We start from the raw sequence: 14,436 nt of genomic DNA, 5'->3' as shown, positions 1-14,436 counted from the left end.
TTCCAGCTTCTATGGATGGAGGCCTACATGCATAGAGTGTGCATATGCTGCTCCTGTCCAGATGTGGAACTACATGATATTGAGGGCAGGACCAGCTGCTATGACAACAGATATCACCTGGACACCCAGGAGGAAAAACTGGGTCTTTTATCACAACTAGACATATGACCTTTTTAGTAAGGGAAGAGTAAATCCTCATCCAGAATTAAGAGTTTGAAGATCTTATAAGTTTATATTCCTTTATGTAGCATATTTTTCCATCCATAAGACGCCCCCATGTATAATGCCCCTCCAAATTAAGAAAATATCCCTCAGCACTACCCATGTATAAGACCAGCACCAATTTTAAACCTAATTTTTTGGTGTGGAAAAAACCCTATACATGGAAAAATACGGTAGTCTAGAAATTAAAATACTCATATTGCCATGCATTACAGCTGAATGCTAGAATAAATCTTCTTAGTCTGTTTGGAAATTATAATCTAGGCATTTTCTGATGAGCTTGTTGGCAAAGAGAAAATGGCTGATGCTGACCAGTAAAGCCCAAACAAGTAAGGAAGTAGTCACATTTTGGCTGTTTGGCTATCTGAATCTGTGGTGTGTATAGCAGGGATTTGGCATAATTCAGGCATATACAAACTATTCCTAAACTCTGGGTTAAGTACTTTTGGAGTCCCTAAAGCAATTTAGAACTTTGATAGAGGAAGCTGACTTAAATTTGGTTTTAAATAAACATGGCTGGATACCAGAATAAGATGGTAGCTTATTCCCACTTCTGGTGGGAGTGTCAGAGGATATAGGAGTACTGGGCACAATAAATTTGCAAATTTATTACAAAGCAAATAATTATGTCCCTCCATGACCTCTGCTGAATTTGTTTATTGATCAGAATGTAGAATTGGTAAGGCTTTTACTTTTAGTAAGGAATTGGTCACCCGTTTACATTTATCAGCTGAAAGAATCACAGCCAGGGTACTGGAAAGATTCTGATGTGAATCTAGAATCCTGGTGCCAAAAATTATGGTGGACAACACTGCTAGAAAAATGTGCCCCCAAAATAAAAATATTGGGAGACCAACATACATGATGCTCTTTGGGTGGTGTGTGGTGGGACTTGTGATTTCATTAATGTGAGGTAGTGTGGCAGCTTTGTTGCTTATGTGTGGCTATGGATCCAAGGATACAGGACTAGACTGTGATTCTGCTTTGGTCCTCACCTTGCTGAAAGTTCAGCAAAGAGACCATTGGAAAGAGAGAAAGTGTTATAAGTGAAATAATGTCCCCTGCTGATGAATTGGTTTGATAGCACTCACCTTATGAAATTTTGGGCACCATGTCCATTAGATGATGATAAATGTTGTGCTATTTATGTGAAAATTATTTCATGCAATCATTCTGATGAGTGTGTGTGTTTATTTTCCTGTCATGAAATCTAGTCATGTGAACTTGCTCAGACTGGTAAGATGGCAGAGCTTAGTTTTGGAAACTGTTTCGATAATCCAGTTGATAAATGGTATAGACATCCAATCTTGTAGTCATGCATTTGTCTGAATGCTTTTTTAAAGAACACTTTAAAAATTAGAAGTGTGGACAATATTTCATTGTGTAACAGCACCATCTTTAATTTCTGGTAAGAGCTATTTGTTGTCAATAAAGAGCAAGTCGATTTCAAGGCATGTCCCATCTCTAGTTTATCTATAGTTAGCAGGAGGAAATGTGTGTGTGTAAGGGGGGGGGATGTCATTTGAAATGAGTGAGATATATTAAGGGGAGCATAATGTGTTCTGTTTCCAATCAACACGCAAGTGTATATTAGTTGCATAATGAGGAAGTCTATACAAATCTCTTGGTTTCTGTTCCTTCATTGTTGAAACAATACTGCTGCTGTTTCCTTTTTCTTTCTTTCTTATTTAATGTATAGTTCAAGATTACCAGTAGGCAAAAACTGCTTTTTTAAAATTTCATTGTAACCAAATCCTTTCCAAATGTTCTTCATCAGACCAGATGACTGGCATAAAGAAAAGCTAGTAGACAGCAGTTAGTTACCCTGCATATTCAAAGCAAAAATTGCCACTGAAAATACCCCTTTGTGCTGAAAAATGAAACCCTTTTCCTCCAAATTATGCACGAATTATAGGATGCAGATAAACTGGGGAAAGCACTACAGATTTAATCGAAGGGCTTAAATGGGGGGAAATGTTCCCAGAGAACTTTGTGTTCTTATTTTACTGTCTTGCATACATAGCTTCTAAGTCATCAGGAGGGAGGGAGTTCGTTTGCCTGCTCAGCACACTGTTTTTGTAAGCTAATGAGGGCAAAGCGTGAGCCATAGGCAATGATGCTGTGATATTAGCTGTGACAGGGAGCTTGATCATAATTATCTTAACGAGGATAGGGTTAATTACAGTGGAAACTTAAAGTTCTTTCTGTTGGAATCAGGCAGAGCTGAATGCGTTGTGATGTTTTGTCATTTTGATGTGACTTTGGAAATTGCATTGGAAATCTCTTGGCAACGATTGCTCTCCTCCAGGAGTGGGAGTGTGAGGCCTGCAATGAGGTAACCGAGGTGGTACCTGTAGGTGAGATAATGGGCAGCTTTCATGTCATTAGAGCAGGGGCAGATCAACCTGCAGTGCACTTGAGTGATGCTTATTAGCCTTCTAAACCAACTAGGGAGGACGGCTACCTGCCACTACCCCTTAAGCCCTTGGTGGTGTTCATGGTACTGAGCCTGTGCCTTGTTGCTTTTAATTCACAAGGACAGATAGAAGGTTCTTTGCTACAAACTAAGAGAGCTTACAGGCTTTCCTTGCTGCTCTTTGAGTTTTGCAGAGTTTTAATAAAAGGGATATTCCAAGAGCAGAAGCAGCCTATTCCTAATATCTAGTAAAAACATTGATGCTAATCCCTTCTGCTTGAATAGCACTTCTCTGTTGAAGCTCCTAAAGTACTCTACAGACACAACTTTACAATCTGCTGGGTGCAGTGCTGTAGGCAGCTTGATCTCTGTTCAGTAACTGGGAAACTGAGGTCCATGGAAACTTTATGCATTGCCAAGGATCTCAGGACAATCCTGAAAACTGGATGCTTCTAACCTAGCAATGATAACGAGCCATTATTCACTTCTTCCTCGCACTCCACACCCACATATTGGAGGTCAGAACTGAGGATGGCTAAGACTGTTGTCTGATCAGAAGGTCCGCGGTTCGAATCCCCGCAATGGGGTGAGCTCCTATTGTTCGGTTCCTGCTCCTGCCAACCTAGCAGTTCGAAAGCACGTCAAAGTGCAAGTAGATAAATAGGTACCGCTCTGGTGGGAAGGTAAACAGCATTTCCATGCGCTGCTCTGGTTCGCCAGAACTGGCTTAGTCATGCTGGCCACATTACCCGGAAGTGTCTGCAGACAAACGCTGGCTCCCATGGCCAGTAAAGTGAGATGAGCGCCGCAACCCCAGAGTCGTCTGCGACTGGACTTAATAGTCAGGGGTCCCTTTACCTTTTACGTATTACATGTGAGACGTGGGTGGCACTGTGGTCTAAACCACTGAGCCTTGGGCTTGCTGATCAAAGGGTCGGCGGTTTGAATCCCTGTGATGGGGTGAGCTCCCATTGCTCAGTCCCAGCTCCTGCCAACCTAGCAGTTCGAAAGCATGCCAAAAAATGCAAGTAGATTAATAGGTACTGCTCCGGCACAAAGGTAAACACTGTTTCCGTGTGCTGCTCTGCTGTTGGTGTTCCGCTGCACCAGAAGCGGCTTAGTCATGCTGACCACATGACCCGGAAAAACTGTCTGTGGAACGGACAAACACCAGCTCCCTCGGCCTGTAAAGCAAGACGAGCGCCTCAACCCCAGAGTCACTCACAACTGGACTTAACTGTCAGGGGTCCCTTTACTACAAACTACTTTACATATTACATGTAACATGGGACAAGGGCTGTAGCTCAGTAGCAGAGCATGTCTCACATGCAGAAGGTCCCAGGTTCAGTACAGTGGTACCTCGGGTTAAGTACTTAATTCATTCTGGAGGTCTGTTCTTAACCTGAAACTGTTCTTAACCTGAAGCACCACTTGAGCTAATGGGGCCCCCTGCTGCTGCTGTGCCACCAGAGCACGATATCTGTTCTCATCCTGAAGCAAAGTTCTTAACCTGAAGCACTATTTCTGGGTTAGCAAAGTCTGTAACCTGAAGCGTATGTAACCCGAGGTATCACTGTACTTGGCTTTCCAGACAGGATTGGGAATGTCCCATGTCCGAAACTCTGGAGAACCACAACCAACGAGGGTAGACAATACTGAGCTATATGGACCACTGGTCTGGCTCAGTATAAGGTGGCTTCCTAAGCTGCTCAGATCTCTAAATATTTATGCTTGAACTGACAATTCAGGGCAGGGTGATTGGGATCAGAGAGGCATGAAGGTAGGTGAGAATGGAGCAGGGTTATTATTGCACTCCTTATTCTCACTTGTAGCCTCTCCACCCCTGCCATGTGCTCTGAAAAATGGAGCTGATTAAATGGTGAAGGTGGGCAGTGCACAAAGGCTTCCTTGAAAACTGCAGGAATGAATGAACACTTTAAAAAAAGCAAAAAAAAGAGAGCTATGTTGGATATGGACTGGACACTGTGTGCACAATGCCCCTCTGCTGATGACGTGGTAAGGAAAAAAAACAAACAAGACCTTGTGTAACTAGAGACAGATCCAAGGAACTGCTGGTATGCATATTGTTGAAGGAGAGGGTAGCCATTGCTCCTTCACTCGGCATGCCTTTCTGCAGCCTGAGATCACTTTGTAACCTCGTTAAGTCTGCATAGTGCCCTCTCTGTTCCATCTTGAGACTGTTAGGAAACTGCAGGCTGTGGCTTTTTCTCCTCTCCTACAACACCCTCTTGCAAACTCCAAAGTTTGCTTGCTACTCTCTGGCTTTGCGTTGGCCCTAATGAAAGGTATGGCGCTTCTGTGTAGTGTGATTCCTTAAAACAAAAGGAAAGGAAAATTCCCTGTGAGAGTGACTAATGACATTACACGGCAAAAATGATCAAGCCCTAGCCAGGTGTGGAGGAGGGCTTTGCACACAATCTTCTCTGTTCCTGCCTAAAGCTTAGGCGGGCATTGTGCCCTAGCCTCTGTTTTGGAAATAAAGGGGCTACCTCAATAGGCAACTCTCTATCTCTCTCTCGCTCCTTTGTCCCACTTCATGGCATGTCATTTTGTTTTATGCCTCCCCTCCAGCAGTTTTGGATGTGTGCTTTATTCTTCTTGCCAGTTGCCAACCATTTGCAGATTCTCATGATAAGGGTATTATATTTGCATAACACCACTCATGAACAATGTGCATTTGGAGGCTGACACAGACCAGAGCCCCAGCAATGCATACTCACAAAGGGCCTATTAGCGTCCCATAAGGCTCTGTGGTGTTGACAGGGTGGTGGCCTTTTTTGAACTCCCTTTGGCAAGCGGAAAGACTTTTTTTTTCTTTTTAAAGCAATAAACTGAAGATTGGACATAATCCACTACTAACTATTTATACGGAGAGAGCATTTAAATGGGCACTGCCAGTTAGGCTTTATTATGAATCTAAAGTTAACAATCATAACCACACAATCTGTTTATTGCTTCTTCTCCTGTGCGGCTTACAGAAGAGCATGAGGTCAGGATCATTTAGAGCAGCAGTTTCTCCTGCCCCATGGACCATTTGAGGGACTTAACATTTGGGGAAGGTTTTTTTGGGGGGAGGGGGGGATGCCGTGACACTGGAGCACAAACAGATTCATTTCCCCCACAATCTGATACGGCAGCATTCAGTTACGTGCTTTCCATTGCTTTTTATTTCCTTTCAGAATGGATTGGCCAGAAATTGCAGCTTAATGAATGTTCCAGCAAAACCAGTAGAAAGTACAATGGTACCTCAGGTTACATATGCTTCAGGTTACAGACTCTGCTAACCCAGAAATATTACCTCAGGTTAAGAACTTTGCTTCAGGATAAGAACAGAAATCGTGCAGTGGCGGCGCAGCGGCAGCAGGAGGCCCCATTAGCTAAAGTGGTGCTTCAGGTTAAGAACAGTTTCAGGTTAAGAACAGACCTCCAGAACGAATTAAGTTCTTAACCCGAGGTACCACTGTATAGCACTCAACTCCCTTTTCGTCCAAGCACGTTGCGCCCACTTGCAACATTTTTCAGTTTTTCGAGCTCTATGTATGGGCTCTATGAGGGTCACGCCAGCTCCTTTCTCACTCAGCAGATGAGCTCAGTATTAAAAAATAAATAAAAGGCTGATAAATGTATTCGGAATGTGCCTACTGCATGCATCAATCATTGGAAACAGGTGCACTTGCATTGTTCGGGCCGCCTGAAACAATGGCCAGGCTGTGCTCAGGTGAGGAGCAAATGGAGATGGGGGTCTGTGGCAAAAGGGAACAGTCCGTGTAATGTTACCACACATGTGACAAACACCCCAAATGCAGTAGTGAGCTTCCGTACCAGCAGTTACTGCAGATATATAACAGGCTGTTCTTTATTATTAGATTTTTCTATGCTAAAGGGAAATCTGGGTTATATGGGGCTGAAGGATGGTGACGATATAATGTGAGTGGTGCAAAAAATAAAATAAAAATGTGTGCATGAGTAGTAGTTATTATTCCACAATAAACTCCCATCTGAAAGCACCCTTTGTAATTCACATCAGTTTTGAACCCCCAGAGTAAGGTTACCAGATGTCCCCGTTTCCTGGTGACAGTCCCCAAATTTACAAATCAGTCCCCATACAAAATCTATTGAAGTTGAAAACTGTCCCCGGATTCATTGAAAAAAAAAATCTGGTAACCTTAGAGTAGAGGACTGCTGAGAAGCATGGAGTTTCTCTGGTTATTTATAGTTAACACTGTGATGTCCTTGAACCGTAGCATGAAGGTCACATGTTTTCTTTCCTACAAAGGACTTTTCATTCCATTCTTTTATTACGGGGCTATAAGTTTCAGCTAAGACAATTTCATCTAACCTACCCCTGCCAGGTTTAAATTTTTGAATTGGGTGGATAAATATTTGTTATTTCCCCCCACAGCATGCCTGTTATATGCCTGCAATAGAGCATATCTCATGCAGACCTTGAAGAAGGGTGTTAAAGAGGGAGGGAATAATTCCCTTTAGTATAAATGTCATTGGACAGTGAATAAATAGTGTAGACTTGCATCTCCCTTATTCATCACATTTTATAAAATAGTGAGGAGATAAAGTGATGATCCTCACCACTGGTAGGCATACTAGCTCAGCTGTCAAGTCATGCAACCTCAGCATATCTCTAGGTGTCTGGTAGGTGAATGAGCTGTGAATGTGTGTGTCTTTGTGTATGCTCCATATACCATGCCCATCTTAGGTGATTAATGTGAAGATTCCCCCACCCATTTCTGCAAGAACTTGCAAAGCTACGAAATTAAGAGTTAAAACTGAAACAGTGGCCCAGCAAAGTGACAAAGCCAGACTTTTAAATTCCTTCCTCCTAGCTTTCCTAATTGGCTGCCAAATTTCTACAAATGTCTATGTGTTTACAACCCGAAGAGCTGTGCTTCCATGCTGAAAAGATTTTGCTTGTTACTTTTAAATCTCGGTGTTTTGTGCGTGTCTGTGTGTTTTGTGGGCAGGCATTGCCGGGGGGGGGGGGGCATCATTGTAAAAAATAATAATTTTTGCTGTCTCTGGGTGATACAGGGCACTCTAGCATTGTATCTTTTGTGCTTGAAAAAACAACCACCACAACGAAAAACTCCAGACAGAGAAAATTCTGTGGTTAATAAAATAAAAATCACGAAAGGAAAAGGAAAAACTTCCCATCATATCCCCCCCCTCCTGCAGTTTTATATATAGGGTAGCTGCTGAGAACAATTCTTGAAGTTGTATTTATTATTGTTAGTGGGGTATGATATTTCATGGCAGAAATGATGGATGACAACTTAAATTTGTGTCCAGGGAATGAAGGTGAACTGTGACAGAGTTATTTATCTTGGGAATGGAGGTTAGGGTCAGGCGAGGCTGGGTGCCTGAAGGCACAAGACATTGACAAATTCATCCTGCAGGCCTCATATCTGAAGCCTTTTGTTTTGGATCCTGGCTACTCACTAAGTGACCCCCATCCTTCATTCTGCCAGCCTGCGAAGAAGGATGTGTTGCTGTACCGGCACTCCCCTTGCCACTAATTCTTGTCATTCAGTCTCCTGACAGGACTAAAGCAAAACTCTTCCCGCTCCTTGAAAGGGAAGGTTAAAATATTTATTTCAGCTCATAATGGCCTCCCTGATTTACTGGAGTATCATTTTTCCTGTTGCCTTTGTCGTTGCAGGTCACTGGAAGGACTGGAGACATTTAGCGGCTTGGAAGAGCTGATCTTGGACAACAATCTCCTCCGGAATGACCTCCGGTTACCCAGGTTACCACACCTCCATACCCTGATGCTGAACAAGAACCAAATATCCTTCCAAAAGAGAGGGTGGGGAGGGGAGAGGAGAAAGGCCCTGCCAAATGTCGAATAATCCTTATGTGTCAGCCAAATTAAAGTATGTAAAATGTCGCTCGTTTGCAGACAAAGCATCCTCTCCCTTTCTCTTGTCACTCAGGATACTTCAAAGTAATTTATTACAGGTCATTCATAAACGAAATGCCTCGCTATATCTTCCTGTTGCTCCGTTTTTTAGTGCGAGCCCTAAGTTTATGGCTCTGAAGGAATCTTTGTCAATAGATTGAGAGGTGGAAATAGCAGCCAGCTTTGCGCTTCTTAACAGAACCCAGCCTGCTTGGGTTCTGTGGCAGGCTGACCTCTAGTGGAATAGTGTGTGCAGTGAAACAAGATTAAAACATTAGGTTGGCTTTTTTTCCCACATGCACATAGAATGCTTCTTAAAGAAAATATACATCTTGTTTAATTTGGCAGAAGCAATCACTTGACGGGAGCCGATAGGGCCATGTTAGCCATTAGGCTAGAAAGGGTCAAGAATAGTTTCCCACCCTTTGCTGTTTTATGAATAACACTGATCGCCAGAGTGTAGCAGTGTGGTTGTTACTTCCTGTGCTGGGCTCTTTTAAAATATTGAGCCACCCTGAGAGTGGCAGCTGTTCGCTTATCGCACAAACAGCATTGTTGCTCGGTATTATTGGAAATGCTGGTAGTCTGCACTGCAGGACAGGCAGCAGCGAAGCCATGCAATGTTGCATGCTGAGACTGAGCTGAAAATATCAGTTCAGTTTTAGCTTAATTTTCATTGTTTTCAAAAGATCTTTCTCTGTGTTTTGTCCAACTCTGGGATGCAAAGAGGGTGGGGGCAAAGATGCGTGTTAGCAGCTCTCTTCTCAGCCAAGTCTAATACTTTGCCCAAGTAATCAGCCACCATACCCAGGAAGCCTGGACATTTTATAGGCTTTAAAAGAATGGGCTTGGAAGCCTTTGAGTGGCCTGTCGCTAGTAAGGATTGATTGGCAAATTTTTAAGCAGAGAATGACGATCCTTAGGCAAGTCGAAGGTCTTAATGACAGTTAAGCTCCGGTAAATTAATCAAGTATTTTACACATACACTCTCATGTAGCCTTCACAAACCTGTTACTTGCCAGATGTTTTGGACTACATCTCCCATCAGCCTCTGTGTTGGCTGGGACTGATGGGAGTTGCTGGGCAAAGCATGTGGAGAGTGGCAGGTTGGTGAAGCTGCTCTGGTGGTGCTGATCTGTCAACATACTCATAATAGTAAGTAGAACACAAAGTAATTATTTAGAGCTGCAGAGTGTTCAAAACACTCACATATATGTGGAACACCCCGCAAGATACTGCTATTCTAGTATTAAAGATGATGAAATGAGGGATAGCAAATTAATGGCTATGGCAATATTTGAACTAGGGGGTCACAATCTCACATTTTATGCCACTACAGTACACACACGGGGTCCAGGATAGAGAAAATGTGTACCCAAGCAGGGCCCCATATTTTGAGCTCCATCTTTCTATGCCATACGCAAAATGGCACTTGAGGTTTCCACATTGCTTGCTATGCAGCTGGCAGCAAGTGTTTAGAGGAATGTTCCCCACAATCCTCTGTGGTGGCGCAAGTGATCCTGGGATGATGCATCATAATTCAGAGATAAGTAGACCAGAAACAGCAGCTAAAAGACTTGGCACGCCCTATTTCCAGCATGGTGAGTGCCCCATAAGAAATGAACTGTGGTGTGGTGGTTAAAGGTGGTTAATTGTGGGCAAAGTACTTAGTTTTTGGCCTCAATTCAAAGGGCTGGTTATGACCTATAAAGGTTTATGTGGCTCAGGACCTCAAGGACTGCCTCTACCTACATGCACTGACCTGGACCATGTGACCATTATCTGAGGTCCTATTTCATACAGGAGTTTTGGAGGGTATCAACATAAGAATCGGCCTTGTGGAATGCTATCCCCCCCTGGAGGGGGGAGCCTCTTGGGCTTGCCGATCAGAAGGTTGGCGGTTCGAATCCCCATGAAGGGGTGAGCTCCTATTGTTCAGTCCCAGCTCCTGCCAACCTAGCAGTTGGAAGCATGTCAGAGTCCAAGTAGATAAATAGGTACCACTCTAGCGGGAAGGTAAACGGTGTTTCTGTGCGCTGCTCTGGTTTTGCCAGAAGCGGCTTAGCCCATGCTGGCCACATGACCCGGAAAAACCATCTGTGGACAAACGCCGGCTCCCTCAGCCAGTAAAGCGAGATGAGCACCGCAACCCCAGAGTCGTTCGCGACTGGACTTAACTGTCAGTAGTCCTTTACCTTTACCTTTTTTAATTTGAATGGTGGCATTGTGGCCTCTCTTATTTTGGCGGGACCAATGTTTTATCTGTATAGCTGTGCTTTAAAGTTTTTGTTGTTGTTTGGTTTTAATGTCTTCAACATCACCACCACTCTTGCAACGGGCTCCCTCTTTCTCCCCATAGTCTGTCTTCACACCCTCTAAGCTCTTGTATTAGTGGGTATGAATTGAGAAGCAGCAGAGGGAAGGGATGACTTAACCCTTTCTCCATGGACTGTTTGCCCACTAAAGATCATCCTCCCCACTCTGCTTTTCTCCCTGTGGTTGAAAAGATGTGGGCCAGCATCTTTTCCCCTCTTAGTGGACTGAACAACTATCCTGGGAAGGGCAATTGTTGACAAAACAATGGGCCATGGGGGGAAGGATTAAGTCTAATGCTGTTCTGACTAAATCTGGAGCACTGTGGCTGAATTAAAATGGAAAAACTGAGCTGTTCATATGCTTCATTCATCCTGCTCCATGTGTTGTTTTGCCCAGTATCTGAAAAATGAGGGTGGGGGTGGAATCCTACCACAAGCATTATGCTGTATATGATAAGTCTCCCATTTGCTTGTTGGCTGCTGCAAATAAGATGCAAATTGGAGTGCATGTAGTGAAGGGAAGGTCTTAAAGGGCAAAAGTTCTGTTTCTATCCTGTGGTGATACCCTTGCCCTTCAGTTATTGAGGTGAAGAAATGGGGTACATTCCATCTGCAAGAGATAACAAAGATAACAGGAAAACATAAATCAATGCTGGGGACAAGCAACATAAAAGAACCGAGCATTTAAGATAGCCACATAATAATTGTTGCACACAACTCCAGGCATGGGAGAGTAAAAGAGTGAATTGTTCGTTTAAACCAGTAATTTGTTCCATTGTTTATTTATTGATACATGCAATTTATAGGCTGCCCTTTAGCTGAAGTTCTTTGGGCAGCTTACAGGCATTAAAACAAGCAAAATTATAATAAAGTAGTAAAATACAGCTAATGCAGGATCGCCATAAACTGACAAGAATCTGTTTAAAAGAGAAAACAGAGAAAATGAGAATTTGCAGCACTAAATCAATTAGAACAAAGGGCAGAGAAACAAAGAGTAAGAAGCAGACCGGCTTGAATGTGCCCTTCAATCTTTGCCAATTGGCATGAGGTATTAGCACACCTTGCCTCCTCATGATGCTGATCCCCATTTGTGAGCCTTCTTCTGGGATTTCTCAGGCTACTTTCATGCCAGTTGTTTTTTTAACCTGACATGTTACTAGTGCTATTCATGTCATGTGCACCACCAGTGTGGCAATGTTTGGGTAGGAACGGCTTTGAGCCTGCACAACCAGTTTGGCATCCTTTCCCCCATACCTTTCTTCCATGCCCCATCTTTGATTTTTATGTTGAATCTGTGGGAACCAAGATTTCCCTGTTTCCACTTGCCTTCCAAATTCTAGATGCAAAGCAGGGCTCTTAAGGAACTGAACAAGGAGTGCCAAAGAACGGGGGTTGATGTTTCTTCTTAAAGGGTTTGGGGGGGGGCTTTGAAGTCTTTAAGTTAGCGCACATAACACAGTGCCAGATTTAGGAAAGTTCTCAAGCCTTTGGAAACTGTGCACTAGACACTCTTGTCAGATATGTACATTTTGACACAAAATCCCAAACTTTGGAAAAGTCCAGCTCTGGTTGCAGAAATACTTGTGGTACTTCTTTCTTTCTTTCTTTCTTTCTTTCTTTCTTTCTTTCTTTCTTTCTTTCTTTCTTTCTTTCTTTCGCAACCTAGAACTGGACTACAAATCCTTTATAGCCTGTTTTGGGAGTCGTGTGTATGTTTGTAGTGGATGCATTAAATCAACTTCAATGTAAGATTTCATGTGGTCACTCTACCACTTTAATGGCAGGTTCCACTGTTTCCTTCCACTCTGAAGTTGTGTGTGTTATAAACTGGAGCAGGAATACCAACGTGTTCCTGGTAACATTTGATCAAGCATTTATGCCTATGTACCAATTAATGCCGCAGTGCCACCAAAAGCACTTTTATTCTTTCTGGTGCATTTGGGCTGCTGTCATTTAACTCCATTTTAAATCTCATTTTTCCTAGGGACTGTAATACATTTAGTGATGAATGTACTGTGAAAGTAACTGCTGCTTGTTGCCATGTTGGAAAAGTTTCATGGCTTTAGCAATCACTAACCATTTCCCCATCCGACATCCATCATTTTGTCAAAGTTTTTAATGTGTTGCAGAGAGTCATCTAGAAAAGAAGAAAAGAGGAGGGAAAAATAATGAAGGAGGGGGACCCAAGACCTTTCATTTTATGCCAAAAAATGACTTGGATGTAGTCCCCTTTCCGCTAGCAACAATTAATGTTACATTTTTATGCATATAATATGGGTCGTGTGTGTGTGTGTGTGTGTGTGTGTGTAAATGGAGTTATTTAACAGTCTTCCTTTTGTTACTGAATCCTTAACCCATAATCTTGAGTACATAACAGAACTGGAAAGCCTGCTGGATCATCTGGTTGAAGTAGTGCCTTCCTTGGAGTACCTAAGTTTGCTTGGAAATACAGCATGTCCAAATGAACTGGTCTGCAAAGACAAGGATGAGGGAGACTATCAGAGGTACAGGTTAGTATCTAGGATTATACATGCATTACTTTCAAATGTAAAATATTTAGTATTGCATGCAGCTAACCTCTGCTCCAAGTAGTAGACCCACTGAAATTAATGGATCAAGGTTGTCACAGTCATCTACAGTAAGCCTACAACTTGTGCACATTCAGGTTTACAGTACATGCGTGGCAAAATAAAAAATAAAAAGAGGGTGGACTTTCAGGAAAAATGACAGCGGTAATCCCACCCATCATTGAACCCAGTGAGCTTTGTTTATACACAATTTTGGCTTTAGGTGCAATCCATGGAATGTTACTCCCATGTAAGTTATGGGCCTTCTGTCCTTTGTTTGGTCTACTCTGAGTAAAAGTTAGTTGATTACAACCTTCAACCAACTTTAAATGGCTGTTGAAGTAAAATCTAAGAGCTGTGTATAGGATCTAATGTAATCTAAGGGCAATGTGTGAAAAGGTTACAGAATCATCCTGTCCCTGCCTCTATTCCATGGGTAGGCAAGCTAAGGCCCGGAGGCCGGATCCGGCCCAATCGCCTTCCAAATCCAGCCCACGGACGGTCCAGGAATCAGCGTGTTTTTACATGAGTAGAATGTGTCCTTTTATTTAAAATGCACCTCTGGGTTATTTGTGGGGCATAGGTATTTGTTCATTCCCCCCCCAAAAAAATATAGTCTGGCCCCCCAGAAGGTCTGAGGTCCAGTGGACTGGCCCACTGCTGAAACAGTTTGCTGACCCTTGATTTATTCACTACAGAGGCCCTTTTATGAGGCAAGGTGAGGTGACCAGTTGAAGTTTGTGGGAGCGATTTTGGGTCACCAGGCCTCCTGAAGCCCAGAGCATGGGAGCCATGGAGTAAAACCTGGTGGGATATGGACAGAGCCTTGTGCCTAGTGGGAGCAGAAGATGCCACCTGGTGTGTCACAATAGAGCGACTACAGGGATAGAGTATGAAGGACCTAGGTGGGGGGAATGGCAAAACCTCTGAAACCAAGCATAAAAAACCCTGCATACCCGTTATTTCTCTCACCTCACCCTC

General features: G+C 43.1%; 1 protein-coding gene across 1 annotated transcript in view; it reads left to right on the top strand.

Moving 5' to 3' along the window:
* The window catches only part of LRMDA (leucine rich melanocyte differentiation associated), a 733,109-nt gene that overhangs the window by 394,001 nt on the left and 324,672 nt on the right, over nt 1-14,436 (top strand). Inside the window, 2 exon segments of the mRNA XM_081913871.1 lie at nt 8,334-8,466; nt 13,268-13,398. Coding sequence (XP_081769997.1) covers nt 8,334-8,466; nt 13,268-13,398 — 264 coding nt within the window.

The sequence above is a fragment of the Podarcis melisellensis genome, assembly GCF_964234715.1.
Source record: "Podarcis melisellensis genome assembly, chromosome: 5".
NCBI classification, from domain to species: Eukaryota; Metazoa; Chordata; class Lepidosauria; order Squamata; family Lacertidae; genus Podarcis; species Podarcis melisellensis.
This window is presented reverse-complemented; position numbering and strand designations above follow the sequence as displayed.